The following is an 18,670-nucleotide window of genomic DNA, read 5'->3' on the forward strand; positions in this document are numbered from 1 at the left end:
AGGTTCAACAATACACAATCAGTTAATTGGCAGGTCAGTACCAACATCAATCAAGACTACCTTTCCTGTACCTTTCAGTATGTGATCCTGCAAGTTGACTTTACGAGACCTTGTTTAATCGGTTTCCTTGCCTGTAGGGCGGACCTTGTGACAGTAAAGGTATTCCAACTGCAGAGCCTAGCTCAAACAAAGTTTCATCCCTTTCTGCTGCATGCCATTCCATGTCAATTATGCCATGATCTGCAACCAGGAAATCAAGTCTGAGAATAATATTGTAACTACTGCTGACCATCGGAAAAACATCTGCATCGACTTGGAAGTTAAGCTCCCCCACTCAGAACTTCAACACTCCAGCACTGAGTCAATTTACATGCCCTCAGCTATGCCATTTAACATCCTGTGTGGTGTACTTAAATTATTTGCCCCAAATACTCTCTTGCTTGCAACTGATACCTGAAAACGAGTATCCAACATTTTACATAATTTATTCCCCACATATCCAATCAAAAAAAAATCTGCCACTGCTTTCTTACATGCACTAACTCTTACTGGGACCATGCCAAAGTAGACACCCCAAACCCTGAACCATTTAGCTACTGTCCATAATATCTACCCTGCGACTGAAACTTCCATTGCTGCTGATTTCAGTTATGGCATTGCCAATTGGAGTGACCAAATTTCTTGCAATAGCTGCAATCTCTTTGCACATGACCCTTTCACCCACACTGAAAACAATTTATGTCCATACTGAACACTGTCCGCCATTCATGTGACCTAACAAATGACTCAGTTTCCTCTAATGATAATGAAATATCCACTGCTTTACTCAAATACTCAGGAAATTCCAAACAAACCATTCTCAACATTTCTGGTTGTAACCCCCTCAAAAATGCATCAAGACCCCTCTGCTCTGCTTCCCATAAAGTTACTGTGTTAACCCTGTCATCATCCATTAGCTCAGAGGTACCTACATTGATCTTACAAATACCATCAGTGAAACTTTCAGTCGATTCATCCTGCTTATGAAAAACCCTAGTAAGTTGTTCCTGACAATATCTTTCCCTGTTCTTCTTCTGATACCTCTCTATTAACCCTTCCTGAAATTCTCATTACACATAATGTGTGCTCTACCATCTCTCATTAATTTCAGCCTAGCGATATGTAATAAATGCTCCTTACTCCAACCCCCAATTTGGTGGCTGCAGCAAATTGTCGTGAAAGATATAAACATTTTCCCTCCTGTTTCCCTGAAAATGGGGTAATCAATCCCACAGCAGTGCCATCCGGGCCGGGTGAGTTGGGATGTGACTGTTTCCTCCCTGCCACTCTCAGCCCGTTTAACTCTATCTGTAATTTATCTACCTCATCCCTAAGTTGCTCAATAACCTCAGCAGCTCAATGTTCATTCACCATGACTACAATTTAATCAAGAGAAAAGTATACCAAAAGAATACAAAAATGATCCAGGCAGAAACTGGCACACCATCACTGTAGGTGCCCCACACTGCCGACTCCTAACTCTGTGAGGTCCGTCCTCCACAATTCCTCAGCAGTCTTGCTGACACCGGTGTAAACATGCACAGGACTCCACTACCCATTGCCATATTTATGAGTTCTCTGCTGGGTGTGAGGAAAAGAATGGTGGGGTTGTGACCATGGATGGCGCCATGATGACAGAATAACAGCTTTTATTGATCAACTGTATACATTGGTTGTTGGCCCCCTAGGCGAGATTTGCCTCCACTCATAATATTCTTGGCAGTGATTAATTTGGCTAGCAGATGCTCACACATGCACCCACTGCTGCAACTACAGCTGCACTGGTGTAACTGGAATCCGCTGCTTCGGTAGAGGCTCTATGACCTTGCTGGGTTGTACCATGGCAGCTGGAACCATGTGCTGCAGGCCTCTGCTGTGATTGCAGCTGGGAGGGTGGGGGGAGGGGGGGGGGGGGTGGCAGCAGCAAGGGGATTAGCTCTGGCCCTGCTCACAGTGTTTGTGGAGGCAGCATCCCAGGATGATGGCGACAGTGAATTACCACAATGCAGCCCACTTAATGACTCTCATGACAGGTGGCTGCTTGCTGATGGTGTCAAACAGCAATGATGGTAATAACTACAGTGGTGACATCACTCTGGCAACCCCTGGGAGATGATCTGCATTATAACGGTGACTTGTGATGACTATGATGACAGTGATCACTCCGAACTGGTGGCAGCACTGAGTGACAAAGGCTCTGCATCACCTCGATGCCTTAAAACAGTTGATGATTAGAAGCTTATTGCTGGTCTTTAAATACAGATTTCTGTCACTGATGTCTGTGGTTCTTCCTCCCCAGTTGTCGGTGGAATATTCTGGTGTTGCTCAGCTGGTGTAGTGAGCCGGTTACTGCTGACATCCTGGTGTGCAGCAAGCTGCTTCTTGTCACGTCATCCACTGGTCAGTAACACAGTGTTCTGCTTCATGTTGTTTAACTCAGTGCTCCACCTACCCACTTGAATCATGGTACCCTACCACTGAGCTATGCAACAGAGAGTAACACACATATGACTTCTGGCTCCCAATATTCCTTCACGTTTTAACTAACTTCATTAACAACTGTAAAACTCCTACCATTAACTAACTTAATTGCATCCATCATTCAACCCTCTAATCACTACTAATGCAATTTTGAAGGTAGAACTACAAAAAATTGTGTCTGGTTTAATGGTCCAAAATAAAGAAATGTGTTTCAGCATTTTTGAAAATTTAACCCCTATGGATGTGAAATATTGGTGAAACTTATCTAAAAACAAATCATTATTAAAGAACTCTAAAGCATTTTTAAGCTACACCTATGTAAATTGATTTTATACTTCTGAGTTGGAAAAAAAAAGTGTTTTAGTGTTTTTGGAAATTCAACCCTCAATGGTGTGAAATATGGGCTGACTGATTCATTGACTCATTATTACCAGGCCCAAAACACTATGGATAGGAACTTGAAATTTGAAGAGGGTGTTGATCTTTTACTGTAGGCATCATGAAGCAAGAGACTTTTTGAAATTCCACCCTTAACTGGGTGAAGTAGGTGATGGGAGAGTTTTTGAAAATATGTTGCTATTAAGGTAATTTTAAAGCTAGAAGTATGAAAACTGTTATTTGGTTTCACAGTCAGAAATAGAAAAAATGCATTCTTCAGCATTTTTGGAAATTTGACTACTAAGTGAGTAAAATAGTGGGAGGGCTTCAAACATTATTCTTACTGTTCACTTCTGTGCATAGAACACTTGTTTTTCTAGTGACAGATTTTCTCATAATATTATACCATAAACAATAAATAGATGATAATAGCCAAAAAATGCCATTTTTCTTGTGCTTTTTGTCCCCACTGCCAGATATGATTCTTAAGGCAAAATCCCAAGGGATTACTAGCTAATACAGTAGTGTCATCAGCAAATGTGGTGACTTTTCCACGTTCTGTAAATAATGGCACATCGTCTATCGATATCACAAAAGTGCTATCCCAGAACCTGGAGCCCTAAGTCTGGAACCCCAAATCTGGAACACAGTACCAGCTGCAGTGAGGCCAAAAAAATTCCATTTTCAATATTTCACATAATTACAGACTGAATTTAAAAGTTTAAAATGTTATCATAATCTACTTATTAACACATATAATCTGATGTTAAAAAGTTAACACAACAAGACTAGTATTACAGTTAGAAACTGTGCGTTTCATTGAGGTAGCGTTCCTGATGGTACACAAACACTCAGAATTAATTCAGCCAGTATTTGGTAATGAGTGCACTTAGTAACTTGCAACAAACATTACACATAATTTCAAACCCTTACAAATGTTTTTCTCACTGACCCCCCCCCCCCCCCACACACACACACACAAAGTGATGAAAGAAAACAGTTTCTCTCTTACTACATTTTCATTGTTCATGCAGATGAACTTTGGCAGCATGCTTACTTCTTTATTACTGACTCTATTCACAACACAGTTTCTAGACAGTATCCAAATGTATCACTGAATGTAACTGCAAAATTAGGTCATTGATGACACACAGTTCAGGAGATATGACATCATAAATATTGAGATGTGCAGAGAACTAGCTTTTGCTTCAAATTGAGTGAAAATCACCTCATTTATATCCATCCAGTGTTTTATAATGACAACACTTAGTGTCTTCCAAGAAACTTTGAACATAATTTAAAATCTTTCTGATACTTTTCTTCTCTCTCACACTTAAAGGCAAATATTTAGCACTTTAACTGATTTGTAAAGTAATCAGATGTTTAAAATTTAGTTCACACAGCCCTGTTTGCAGTACGAGAATTAGCTCTCAGATGTTACAACTGCCTGGCTCCCACAAGAGTTCACATGTAGGCTGCCCTGTATGAGAATCATGTTGGGTAGGTAGTATTGACAAGCCTCATAGGGATTACCCATGTGGATTGGCATGGTTGAGCATAGAGAGTGGGGGTCAGGGTGATGATGTAGATGGAGAAAGGGGAAAGAGGATATGGATAGAAAGAGAAGGAGAGGAGATGATGGGCAGAGAGAGGGGGAGGAGAGTGCCAACAGAGAGAGAGTGGGAGAATGAGTAGTGCAGAAAGAAAGAGGGGAGGAGGAGATGATCAGGGAGAAAGGCAGCAGGATATGGACAGAGAGAAGTGGGAGGAGGTGAAGATGTAGGAGGCGGTTGGAGACTGTACAGTTGTAGTGTGCAGTTGGAAAAGGAAGAGGGGTAGGAGGAGATGGACAGAAGAAGGGGGAAAGGCATAAGGACAAAGAGAGGGGTGAAGAAGGTGTGATTAGAGAGAAAAAGTGGAGAAGATTTACAAAGAGAAGAGGGAGGAGGAGATGGAGAAACAGACAGAGTCAGGAAGAGGGGATGGACAGATGAAGGTGGGAGGATGAAGAGGACAGGGAGAGGGGGAAGAAGAGGTGGACACAGGGAGGAAGCATGAGGAGAAGTATACAATATATGTGTTGAACACATATACAAGCAAAGTCATGGGAAAAAGGCTGGTTAGTAAATATTGGAAAACCAGTGGGTGCAATAATGAACCTTGAGGCATTTCAGTCACCATACAGTGTTAGTCTGAAGGTAACTCAGCCACCATGCATTCCTTCAATGATACCTTTCTGCTGTATATCACACAGATAAGATTAAAGCCACTTGCCTACAATTCCACTTATTATTAGGATCTTAGCTTTAATCATGAGGATATAGTGACCAACACTCTCAAGACCAGACAAGTGATCCAGCAGAGAGGATGAATATCACTGGGTAGTTTTTGTATTTTCATCAAGAAGCTATGTTTGCAAAGAAGACGTGAGTTCCAGTGTACTTTTCATTCATTTCTTTTGTTAGAATTTGTAGCTATAGTGGTAATAAATACTTTATATCAGAGATGGAACCATTTCCCACTTAAATTTTGGGGACCCAGGATTGACCAGATGAATGAGTTTTAGCCAAAACTGAATAATGCAATGATAAACGTTTTGCATTGTGCCAAAAGCTGAAATACCAAAACAAAACGAAAAACTATGAGGTAAAACAAATTCTGTGGAATGCTGAGTTGTAATTTGAAACAGCAGGTTTGCTGATGGGTTAATTGAGAGACATTGTAACAGATTTGTTTCAGCTATTTTGGAGCATTGTGAAGAGTCAAACAAGTAGATGAAATATGAAATCAGAAAAGTCATTTGAAAATATAACCTGTTCACCAATTAAAACCATTAAATTTAACATAAGTGAATTTTCAAAACTTTTTCAGATAATAGAAAAAATTGGAAATGTTTGACAGAATTTTCTGGTACATTTTTCAGTCAGAAGCTGGTGAACTTCAAGTTACAAAGACATTTATTCATCTATTGATGAGCCATTTTCGTAGTAGAGTTGGAGCAATATGCTAATATTATGTATAGAAAGTGGCTTGAAAAATGAACTGACTAGTGAAAGCTGTCGTTACTTATCCAAGACTGACAACTGTGCACTGAAAATTAAAAATGAAAATGGTTCAAATAGCTCTGAGCACTATGCGACTTAACTTCTGAGGTCATCAGTCGCCTAGAACTTAGAACTAATTAAACCTAACTAACCTAAGGACAGCACACACATCCATGCCCGAGGCAGGATTCGAACCTGCGACCGTAGCAGTCCCGCGGTTCCGGACTGAGCGCCTAGAACCGCTAGACCACCGCGGCCGGCAATTAAAAATGACATATAATTTGAAGAGGAGACTGATGTTGCTGATAGACAAGAAAATACAATCAAAATGGGTACTGATAAAAACTGAGTTTACTAGAGAAAAAAATAAGAAAAGGTTGCTATTAAGAACAGTCAATAAACGTGAAACACAAGTCTCAGCACATTTATAGGAGCACCATAAATTTTCTCTATTATTTTGTAATGCTGAAGCTGCTCTTACGTCATTTACTGGCAGTCATGAATCCCCACTTAATAACTGGATCTTGGACTTTTTTTAATGGGTTGCAACCATATGGATATGCTTATTTGAGCAAAAAAATCACTTTATGATTTGGCTCAGTTTTTTATTCTTGGCAAGAAGGGTCTTACATCTTGGGCTGCACTTTAGAAGACTTCATCATGAAGATAAGTACTGCAGAGAACCACAAAGTGCTGTCTTGGCAAAAGAAGAAACAGGAAGAGTGTCTTCAAGAATATTTTTTCATAATATAAGAGACTGGTACTTACAATGATTTGCTGTTCCAATATATGACAGATGAGACAGAAAATTACTCTGACACAAAAGTTTTGCTTTATGGTGCTGGAAATGTGAAATAGCTTCATGTAATACTGAAGCATTATGTAAGAACTATTAAATCATTACCAAAAGAAATATTGTAACCAAGGTGCAGTAGCGAAAATTTCAAAACTCCAGTAACAAAAAATAGTAAATAATAATATTTGAATAAATACTTCAGATCTAAGCACACATTTAAATATTTATTTTGAACTGATGACAGGTTTCAACTCTGATGTCATCTTCAGGTCTGCAGTATGACAGAGAAGCATATGACATTTGTAAACACATTTTCTATGCCAGTATTAATGAAATATGTAACTGTAAGACTTTACATATACATAACATACCCCATATGTTTCAAAATTATGTCATACATTTTGACAACATTAAAGATTTAAATAGTAAAGCAAGCTCTACCAGCAGGCAGATCACAACCAATCACCATGCCATTAATAAAAATACTATTTACAATAATGGTGACATATATCTTTTGCTGATCCCATCCAACCATACAAATGCTTGTCTACAGCTATACGGAGTTGGGCACTGTGACAGGCAAGCTACCTCTTTTGTCCGATAGTTAGCAGTGTGGTAACAGATGTTACTGTTTGCATTTGATTAGATAAATTGTACAGTTTGCTTATCAGAAATCTTTACAGTAATTAAAGTATTTCAAATCTGATGTTAAAGTAAATTATGAACATTTTGTTAAGTTTATATAGTGGCAATAGTTGCCAATATACAAGCTTTCATAATGAAGCAATATCATTATTTAAGTAATAGAGTGCTAACAAATTTGTATTCTTCAATGTATATGCTAATATTTATAGGATTTAAAAGCAATCCAGCAAAGATTAGATATTACTGCTATATCTAAAGCATTCCCTGTATATATATTGGCGGCAGATATTACACCATGAAGAGATGTGTGTCCCTGTTTATGCCAGTTGTTGTTGTGGTCTTCAGTCCTGAGACTGGTTTGATGCAGCTCTCCATGCTACTCTATCCTGTGCAAGCTTCTTCATCTCCCAGTACATACTGCAGCTTACATCCCTCTGAATCTGCTTAGTGTATTCATCTCTTGGTCTCCATCTGCAATTTTTACCCTCCACGCTGCCCTCCAATACTAAATTGGTGATCTCTTGATGCCTCAGAACACCGATCCCTTCTTCTAGTTAAGTTGTGCCACAAACTCCTCTTCTCCCCAGTCCTATTCAGTACCTCCTCATTAGTTATGTGATCTACCCATCTAATCTTCAGCATTCTTCTGTAGCACCACATTTCGAAAGCTTCTATTCTCTTCTTGTCCAAACTAGTTATCGTCAATGTTTCACTTCCATACATGGCTATACTCCATACATATACTTTCAGAAATGACTTCCTGACACTTAAATCTATACTCGATGTTAACAAATTTCTCTTCTTCGGAAATGCTTTCCTTGCCATTGCCAGTCTACATTTTATATCCTCTCTACTTTGACCATCATCAGTTATTTTGCTCCCCAAATAGCAAAACTCCTTTACTACTTTAAGTGTCTCATTTCCTAATCTAATTCCCTCAGCATCACCCGACATAATTTGACTACATTCCATTATCCTCGTTTTGCTTTTGTTGATGTTCATCTTATATCCTCCTTTCAAGACACTGTCCATTCCGTTCAGCTGCTCTTTCAAGTCCTTTGCTGTCTCTGACAGAATTACAATGACATCGGCGAACCTCAAAGTTTTTATTTCTTCTCCATGGATTTTAACACCTACTCCAAATTTTTCTTTTGTTTCCTTTAGTGCTTGCTCAATATACAGATTGAACAACATCGGGGAGAGGCTACAACCCTGTCTCACTCCCTTCCCAACCACTGCTTCCCTTTCATGTCCCTCGACTCCTATAACTGCCATCTGGTTTCTATACAAATTGTAAATAGCCTTTCGCTCCCTGTATTTTACCAATGCCACCTTCAGAATTTGAAAGAGAGTATTCCAGTCAACATTGTCAAAAGCTTTCTCTAAGTCCACAAATGCTAGACACGTAGGTTTGCCTTTTCTTAATCTAGCTTCTAAAATAAGTCGTAGGGTCAGTATTGCCTCACGTGTTCCCATTTTTCTACGGAATCCAAACTGATCTTCCCCAAGGTCGGCTTCTACCAGTTTTTCCATTCATCTGTAAAGAATTCGCGTTAGTATTTTGCAGCCGTGACTTATTACACTGATAGTTTGGTAATTTTCACATCTGTCAATGCCTGATTTCTTTGGGATTGGAATTATTATATTCTTCTTGAAGTCTGAGGGTATTTCGCCTGTCTCATACATTTTGTTCACCAGATGGTAGAGTTTTGTCAGGACTAGCTTTCCCAAGGCTGTCAGTAGTTCTGATGGAATGTTGTCTACTCGCGGGGCCTTGTTTCGACTTAGGTCTTTCAGTGGTCTATCAAACTCTTCACGCAGTATTGTATCTCCCATTTCATCTTCATCTACATTCTCTTCCATTTCCATAATATTGTCCTCAAGTACATTGCCCTTGTATAGACCCTCTATATATTCCTTCCACCTTTCTGCTTTCCGTTCTTTGCTTAGAACTGGGTTCCCATTCGAGCTCTTGATATTCATACGTCGTTCTCTTTTCTCCAAAGGTCTCTTTAATTTTCCTGTAGGCAGAATCTGTCTTACCCCTTTATGCCAAGTACCATCGAATAGTGTACCATCGAATAGTGCAATCAAGTTTGCACTACCACTGTTTTCTATTACTGCCTCTTACACAGATTCTATACAGACATCTTCTACTTTAGACCCTATAAATCTATGATAGTTCGCAAACTTCATTGGGGGATTTGGAAGACTGTTCATGCCACTGAAAACTGCATCTGCAGTAGCACCCTTACCAATTGTACACAATACATAAATAAATCTAATGTTGTGTTCATAGATTTTGCTACCATTTTCTTCATTTGGGGTTACTGAAACACTGTTACAAAAGGTGGTCATGTATGAACACTTAATACACTTCAGTTCCATTTCACTGCCATGACTTACGTGATTTTTTATAGAGAGTTCCATTCCGACTTCACTATGCTGAATACATCTTACACAGTTTGCAAAAATTCCATTAAGAACTGACATATTGAATATTTCATTCACATCCAATTTGCCCATAAAACATTCATACTTTTCTCTAACTGAATCAAGCTTCCTGTACAAAGTACTTTCTTTCTCACTTTCATTGCAATGGGCAAGGGTACTTGCAAGGTTAGGTTCACAAACTTGGTTATCATCTCTATTGTTTTTGGTAATAACACCTACCTTTGGCTTTCTAACATTTTTCCTTTTCTTAAAAGCCTTCAGAGGATTTCTAGTCACTTTAAATTCACCCATGATTATCCTTCAATAAAACAGATACTTCAATGAACAGAATTCACTATGAATATTTTCAGGATTACAAAAGAGTAAATAAACATGAAACACATGACAATGTAGCAAGTGATATATATTGAACTACCACAGGCTAGCCACAACACTTATTTTCTCTCATACCACTAAAATGTACATTATGAGCATGTAGAGTCATGAGTTCAACATTTGACAGCAGTTTACCAATGCCACAGTGGGTCACACCCATGCAGAACATATTTCAAAAAAATTTTAGAAATAGCTGCAGGCTTCTGAACTGAAAGGGGAAAGTTTGAAGATTTTTAACATGCAAAAAAGTAAAAGTTGAACACTTCATGATTTTGAACCTTTCTGGAGCCCCTTAAGAAATCAACAAACACATCAAGAAAAGAAACAATAATTTCACTCAAAAACTACGGAAATCTAAAGGATATTTTTCATTGCAGAATTGCTGGTCACACTATATTGTTATTTTTTCTTTAGTGGATACTAACTTTTGTGGCTCATCATTGGACATTTCTCCTATGAAATTATATATTTCAATGTGAAAATACTCTCACTGATCCCTGAAATGCAAACTATGTCATACTGACTCTATTAGACATTGATATTTATATGCACAATAATGAAAACATAGTTTTAGTAAAATAAAATAACAGTTTGTAGTTTTGTAGCAAATCTGAGAGAAAAATTTTAGATACCTATAAGAAATAAAAAAAGACTGACCTGGCCACAATTTGTTGGTGGTAGTAGTAAAAGAGCTCACCAGCACGATCTGTACCATTCATTGGAAATGGTCCTTGACCTGGATAAATTATATGCCAGTACCAGTGACATAAGTTGATCCCAATATCCTCACGGAAATATGACACACGATGTTCAGGATCAAGGTTGGATGCAGTGTAGTCCACTGGAATTTCTATAGGAACCTGTTCCAAGTCAAACATATTTTCTGAGTAAAAGGTATAGCTGTGAACTAGGCATCTAATAAGTGTAATCTGCACATAGTTACACTGTGGGAAAAAATATACTACAGTATGAAACAAGACACAGACTTTACTTTTAATATAGATGTCACATAGCACATAGATTCAGCAGTCTCTTTATGGTGCATACAAAAGCATGTCAACAGTCAGTAAGAGTTATGCTAACTGAGGTATAATTGTACACTGACAGAGAGTTATGGATGTTGCTCACAAGGAAAAATACCTCAAACAAAATTGTTAAAATTGATAACTACAGGAAGAGATCTTATATCTTACTGTACTGGTGTCCAATAAAAGAGCTATGCTATAAACATTGTGAAACCAACTGCTGGAAACTTTTGATAGGCTACTTACCAATATGTGTGCATTTAATCTGTCATGAAGTTTCATTGTAGTACTTTGTACATACTCCACTGATGAGTGAAATGTCCACTCTGAAAACATGCTATTGTCTGCAGCTAACCTACTTCTCTCCTCCTCCTTACAGGACTGCCCATCCATCAGTATATGAAGGGATTGGCAGAAAAATGCTAACCCACAAGAGCATATTTCAAGATATTGTATATTATCATGTAGTACATTCAAAAACACAGAAGATAAAGTGATTAGTCTGAGTCTCATTAAATTGAGGGTTATCGCCTTCTTTTGCCTGTCAGGCTTCACTGGCAGTGAGCTGGCAGCTCAGTATAGTCAGCTAGAACAATGTAGCAAAGCAAGTGTATGTGTATGAAATTATGTGTGTGTATATGTACTCTATATTTCTAAAGGAGGATTTGTCCAAAAGCCAGCAACATTCTCAGTATGTTTATGTGGCTATCAATGACTCAGCAGCTCAACTATTTGATGATTTAGGTTTTCTGTGGTTTTCATTAATTACTCCAGGAAAATGATAGGGTTGTTCCTATTACAGGGCTATTGCCGGTTACCTGTCACAGCCTTGCCAAAGTAGAAATGTTACGTATGTAAATGCCAGTATATATAAACTGCACTTCAAGCAGAGACCTGTGGAAATTCCTAGCTGTTACAAGAAATAATAATTCCATTGTAACTCTCCTTACTCTCACTTAGAATGTACGAAAATATTTGACAGGCATTAGAACATCATGCAAAAATACAATGTGGAGTCAGAGTGTAGCTGCTTTTAGTAACAGACAACATTCATTGTGAAAGAAAGAAGAATAGTTAGGGTTTAAAGTCCCTTCAAAATCTAGCTCAGCATTCGCTGTGATAGAGTGGCGTTACCTTAAATCAATAACAGAAAGGAAATCAAATGATTTATGACAGGAGACCCACAAATTACTCATGCTTTTGAAATAATAACACTATCCATATTGAATGTTGAAGTCACATGAATTTTTATATCACATTACCTGGTTAAATAAGATAGCATACAATTCAGCATTTATAATAAGTAAACATAGTAACTCAGCATTTATAATAAGTAAACACAGCAACTCAAAAATACCATTGAAATGTGAACAGTAGTCTTGTTGTAAAATAATCAGTTAAATCAAACTTCTTTAAACCCTTTGCTCACTAGCACAACAGAACAAAATACAACAGAAATGACTGGTTTTTACAATCAACAATCATATTACAGATCATACAGAAAAGTAAAAAATCATTCAGGAAAAGTACTGATGAAACCATCTGCCTACTTGAAAACAAAAATATATCAAACACAGATTGGTGTCCATCACAACAGAAATGTCATTATTTGCGGAGTACTTTATTGTTAGTATCATTAAACTGTAATTTAGTTCCAAGATACAAAACAGTGCAATAAATGTGGTTTATTCTCACCCTTGAGCCTGGTGGCACGATGTTTGCTTCCTGTCTAGCTTTTGAAAAAATCCCTCTATCCATGAACTTGTCAGGGAAAACCTCAGCCAATGAAGGCAAAGGCAGGTGCAGTGTATCTGTTCTATGTGTTATAGCCACTGACATTGCATAAACAAAAAGATATGGATTTATACGCTCTCTACAGTAAACTGAAGCAGATAGAAGGTCTTCAACATTCTCCATCTCTGCAAAAAATGGAATAAAGTTATTTTAAGAAAACCAGCGAAAAGAAAGTTAACCTCTAGTCAGTCATACTGAAACTTTGATTTTAAGAACAACAATAGTAATACAATGACTAGAGACAGATAAATAATTTTGAAATCTTTGTTTAGTTTACCTTCATCTCATTATAAATCAAATAATATTAGACCCAATTGGGGTCTACTGCGTCTACATAAAATAACACTCCGTATTCAAATCCATCACAGCATCTCATTTACTTTTTGCACATTGTATATGTCTGCATTCAATTTTATCTCTATGGTATAATAGGAAATGCTGGAAAATGTGCAGTATTTGAGTACATGTATGCTTCAAATTATTCTTCCTCAAAATGTGAAAGAGAAGGGAAGGGCCTACTAACCACCTATGAAATACAATCACCATACAAGAGATGACAGAAATATAAATGGCAAAACACATTAAGACTCAAGATTTCAGAACAGATCTAGCAGTTCCTTTATAGTTATTTAAAGATAGTTTAGAGTGAAATAAAACTAAATACAAGTTGTATAAATTGTTAAAGGAAATAAAACTTGTGCGGGGTGCCTAAGGATATATGAATGATTAGTGCTTGGAGCAGATTGTATCAAATAAGATTTAAGTTCTAGAATACAGATAATTAGCTGCAAGTAATTGATTGCTCAGTTGATAGGCTGTCATCATGTTCACAGTTTGAACTTCACCCTTTCCTGCAAAACTAGGAAAATTAGCAATAATCTTATCTGATGTTAAAGTATGCTAAATGTTGCTTTGAAAGTAACTAAGAGCACATGAATTCCATGGAGAGTGTTCTTCCACAACTAGATACAGTAACAATAACCTCATATGATGTTAAGTTCTGCAAAGTTTACCAAATCTTGCTTTGAAAGTGACTAAGAACAGGTGAATTCCATGGAGAGCTCTCTTTACAACTAATGCACATACTCATGTCAATTAGAACAGGGAGTATGTAATGTTGTGGGCCATTCTTTGGAGAGGCACATTAAGTTTACCATACTGATTGATGTTGTTCAAAAGGGTTAAGCTATATACCAGAATCAAATTTCACTCTCTCATTACCCCACCTCACTGACACTGAAAATAAAAACACACACAGTTATCTAAACCAATCAATTACTGAAAAGAACTAGTAGTCAAACATTGTGAAGAAAATGTGTAAATGAACACAAAGTAGGGAAACCTTTCTGATCATATGGCTGAAAATACCCTTTTTGGTTTTCCAGTGAATACAGTCTTAGAACATTCCTTTAGCTTCCTCTTGTAAGGTTTAATTTGTTATGTACTACACACAGTAAATGGGACTTGCTAAACACCCATCTTTGTAACCCTGCTTATGAGAAAAGGCTGTTTTCCACATAGTATCTGGCTACTAATTCTTCTTGTGTTCCCTATTATTGTATTGCATTTTGTAGTGTCGCAGGCTATTTAGTAGGCAATAGCATGTCACACTCAATGTTTAACTTAGTCAATGAAATATATTGGAAGATTTCATAATGAGTAAGTTAGGTAAAGGTCCAGTCAGCCCACTGTCTGGGGAATGTGGGAAAGTTTGTGCAGAGATGGAGTAATCCATGAAAGTCATATGTCTGGGGAGTGGTACATGTATTACAACATTGGCACTTTCTGTGATGGGGGGCCACATACTCCATGTGGTGCCATGCCAGAGATAAGCTCGGCCACTGGAATAGCTCCGCACATGACAATGCATGACTGGCTTTTTCTCTGTGCAGAGATATAAAACTTGTCAATTAGGACTGTGGGTGAAGATGTCACATGGAGCACAATGTGTGCTCTGGCAGTTGTAATACTAACCTGGTGTTCTGTAAAATGTTAATGTAAAAGTTATTTATGATGTTGAAGAATATACAAGTTAGACTGACATCCAAGTATTTGTTGATATGGTGATGATAGTTGGAAAACAGCCTCTCTTAAAGCTCCATGTGTACCTACCAGGTGAAGAAGAATGGTTATCATGGCAGTCTAGACCTGAGTAGAGGGTCCAGACAACTACTGCAATCAGCCTCTGGATTATTTAAAGATATTGTGAGTCTTCAGAACACCAGAAAAGACAGCATATGCAAGTTATGTACTATATATGTAAGTACAAGCATCAATAAACCCATTGCAACACTGCACTTGGCTCTTGTGACAGGACAGAAATAACAGTTGAGCAGTGGAAAGAGAGTGATTACCACAAAATATGATATGTTTTTTAAAAAATGTAGATTTTGCTAAGAAGTTAGACTTGCTGCCCTTGACAACAGACACCAGCAACACTGCGTAAAAAAAATTTCTATTTTGGAAAAGCAGAGTCAAGAACAATTGTTTGTTAGCAGTCAGAAAACAGCAAAACCCTCTAACTATAGTGGATTATCAATAAAATACAGAGAAAGATGACAGTTCATAAAATATGAATCACGGAAAACAACAAATTAGGAGCAGCCATCCAAGCACCTTTATGTCTATGTCCCGGCTGTCCGTGCTTTGATTACTCTTTGGGAAATCTACACCATGTGACTATGAGACTTCACTCCACTATGCCAATGCTGGACAACCTACCACTCTCACAGTCCAGCCCACACACCCGATGAGCCGTTGAAGTACCAAACAAGTACTGTTAGTAGTTTGGGTGATGGATTGAGATACACACAATTTCTTTACAAAAGAAACTGAGTTGTACATGATAGTGATACTGCAGGTGGGAGACTTGGTGGTTAAACAAAACACAATTCTTAAGAGAATACTGGATATCCATACTTATATGCCGATAATAAGACATAGAATGGCATCGGAAACACCTGTAGGGCTTTGTGATTTCCTAGTTAAATTAACAAATGAGTTAAGAGATGATTTAAGGAAAAAATTGATGATAACACAAATGAGTTGATCAGGAAAATCGACGATTCCAAAACAGAATTGTTTGCTAGCACAGAAAATACGAAGGCAACTTAGAAAAGCTGGAAAAAGATTTAGATGCCCATATCAGAGAACCAAGGCAAGCAAAAGTAAAAACAAGTGATAGAATTTCAGACTACCAAAAATCATTAAATTCATATAAATAAAGGCTGTAGAGGAAAGTGAGAAACAATGTGATACAGTGAGGAATGAGGTACGAGAACAGTTTTTAGACTTTAGTAATACTTTAGTACAAATGAGTGAGAACAATGAGCATCATTTCCAAAATGTGCTTTACACGTGAAGGACATACAAAACAGGATGTTGGGGATTGTTGAGGAAACTAGTCTGAAGATAACTGGCATACTGTGTAAAAAAAAAAAACATTCTGCTGTGATGGGAATACTTCTGTGGCTCAGCTTATTCCAGGACTTCAAACAATTTTAAATGAGCTACCACACCTTTCTAGAGGGTTATTAGCTGTTGAAGTTTTAGACAAACCTTTCATAGAGACCATCTATTGAAACTGTTTCATCTGCCTACCGGAACTGTAATACAGCCCAATGATATGCAAGAAATGATGGCATGCAATTTACTTAAGCAAATATAAGATTGCACAACTTTAACAAAAATGATAGCATATCTAACTTATGTATTTATGATTTAGTATTAGTGAAAGATCACTCACAGAATTTGGGGTTGAAAAAGGAAACGAGTAAATTTTTTCTGACTTATATTGGCCTTCATAAAATAGTTGGAATTTCACATCCTAAGGCAGTGTTCCTAGCGAATACAGTGACAGGCAAGGAAAAATGCCTATATAATACAGAAATTATAAAGAAATTCATTGAAACCTCAGGGAGACAATGGTCCAAAAGTGTCCTATATTATTACTAAAATACGTCTACAAAAGTGCAGTATCATTACAATGTCTCAAGCGATGTAGGACTCCAACTTTCATTGTCCATTTATGGGGATATTTTGTTTACTTTTTATGCAATGTGTGTATGGAAAGCTGGTTTTATACACTTTTACAGGGGAGGAAATGAACAGAAGAATTAAAAGTCTTGAGACTAATGGTTTTTGCACACACGCATGTGCGCACACACACACACACACACGCATGTGCTCACACACACACACACACACACACACACACACACACACACACACACACACACAGAAATACGCAACACAAAACCAGCCCATTAAAAAGAAGTGAATTACATGCTAACATCTCCGTGTACAGATAACTTTAAATTGAACAACAGGAGAAAAGGGGTATGAAATTACTACAAAGCAACTCCATTGTTAAGAAGGAAACACATAATGCTTAAAAGGAGAGGGACAATGTAAGCCTACTGGGAGTAAGACTGTGAAATACTAAAGGAAGAAATAAATAATTCAACAGTAGTGTTATGAAGGAGAATGGCAGCCAAAACAAAACAGAATAGGCAAGCAGGTCAGATGCTCCATGAAGTAGCATCATGGTTAGTGAAACACATATATATATGAAGATTAGGTGGTAAATGGCCTAGGTGGACTCATAACAGAGACACCCTGGGTTAGGCAAGGTGAACCTACAGAAGAGATGACCTTGACCTTTTTTTTAAGACTAGGTAGACTCACAGATGAGGTGACTTATATCTAGGTAAGGTGGACTCATGGATGAGCTGACCTTTACAGTTGTAGGGAGTAGATCAAATTTTATGTAGAACACTGACCCATCAGGTATTTTGAATAATGGAGGGATATCTTCCTCTCTGAATGAAGGTAACATATCATTTTTTACAAAAGCAAAGTTAAGAGACAGTTTTATAAAGGCGTCCTCCAAACAGGAAGAGCAGCAATAATAACAATGATGATTTTTTTTTTCGGGAGAATAACGAGTTATAGATTATGTTGTAAAGGAATGCATCATCATACAGTTTCCTTACATAGGTAGATGAAAATAAAATTTTAAAGAATGACATTCTAAAAAGTATGCAAAGGTATACAAAAAAGTAAAAATAAATTATAATGGAATAACGAAGTTTCAGTTTTCTTTTTTACTCAAAAGAATATAATAACATAGCTAATATCAAATGACATGTGTTAAGTGTGACACTAAGTCTCAATAATAAAATATTAAAAAGGAGCAATGCAAGCTCAATGTAAACCAATGATTCTGACATCTCATGCCTCCATGGTGGGATATGTCGTGTCACAGGCTCTTTCATAGAAAAATAGCATGTCTCATACAAGATTCAACTTAGCCAATGGAATATGTCAGGAGATTTCTTAAAGTGTAAGTTAGGCAGAAAGACTGGAGAGCCCACTGTCTGGAAATGTGGGAAATTATGTGCAGAGACAGAGCAATCCATGGAAGCCATAGGTCTGGAGAGGAGTACGGGTGTCACTACATTGCCACCTGCCGTGATGTGGGGCTGCTTACTCCTTGCTGGTGCCATTCCAGAGACAAGCTGAGTCCATGGAATAGCTCTTCTGATGACAATGCATGAATGGCTTCTCTGTGCGGAGATATCAGATTTGTTGATTTGGACCTTGGTTAATGATCTGTCACATAGAGAACATTGTCTACT

At 37.6% G+C, this 18,670-nt stretch overlaps 1 protein-coding gene across 1 annotated transcript in view; it reads right to left on the reverse strand.

Moving 5' to 3' along the window:
* The window catches only part of LOC124776916 (phenoloxidase 1-like), a 270,095-nt gene that overhangs the window by 142,722 nt on the left and 108,703 nt on the right, over positions 1-18,670 (reverse strand). Inside the window, exons 7-8 of the mRNA XM_047252128.1 lie at positions 12,933-13,156; positions 10,870-11,072 (exon numbers count right to left, since the gene is read on the reverse strand). Coding sequence (XP_047108084.1) covers positions 10,870-11,072; positions 12,933-13,156 — 427 coding nt within the window. The remainder of the gene's footprint in view (positions 1-10,869; positions 11,073-12,932; positions 13,157-18,670) is intronic.

Source organism: Schistocerca piceifrons, chromosome 2 (assembly GCF_021461385.2).
Source record: "Schistocerca piceifrons isolate TAMUIC-IGC-003096 chromosome 2, iqSchPice1.1, whole genome shotgun sequence".
Classification (NCBI taxonomy): domain Eukaryota; kingdom Metazoa; phylum Arthropoda; class Insecta; order Orthoptera; family Acrididae; genus Schistocerca; species Schistocerca piceifrons.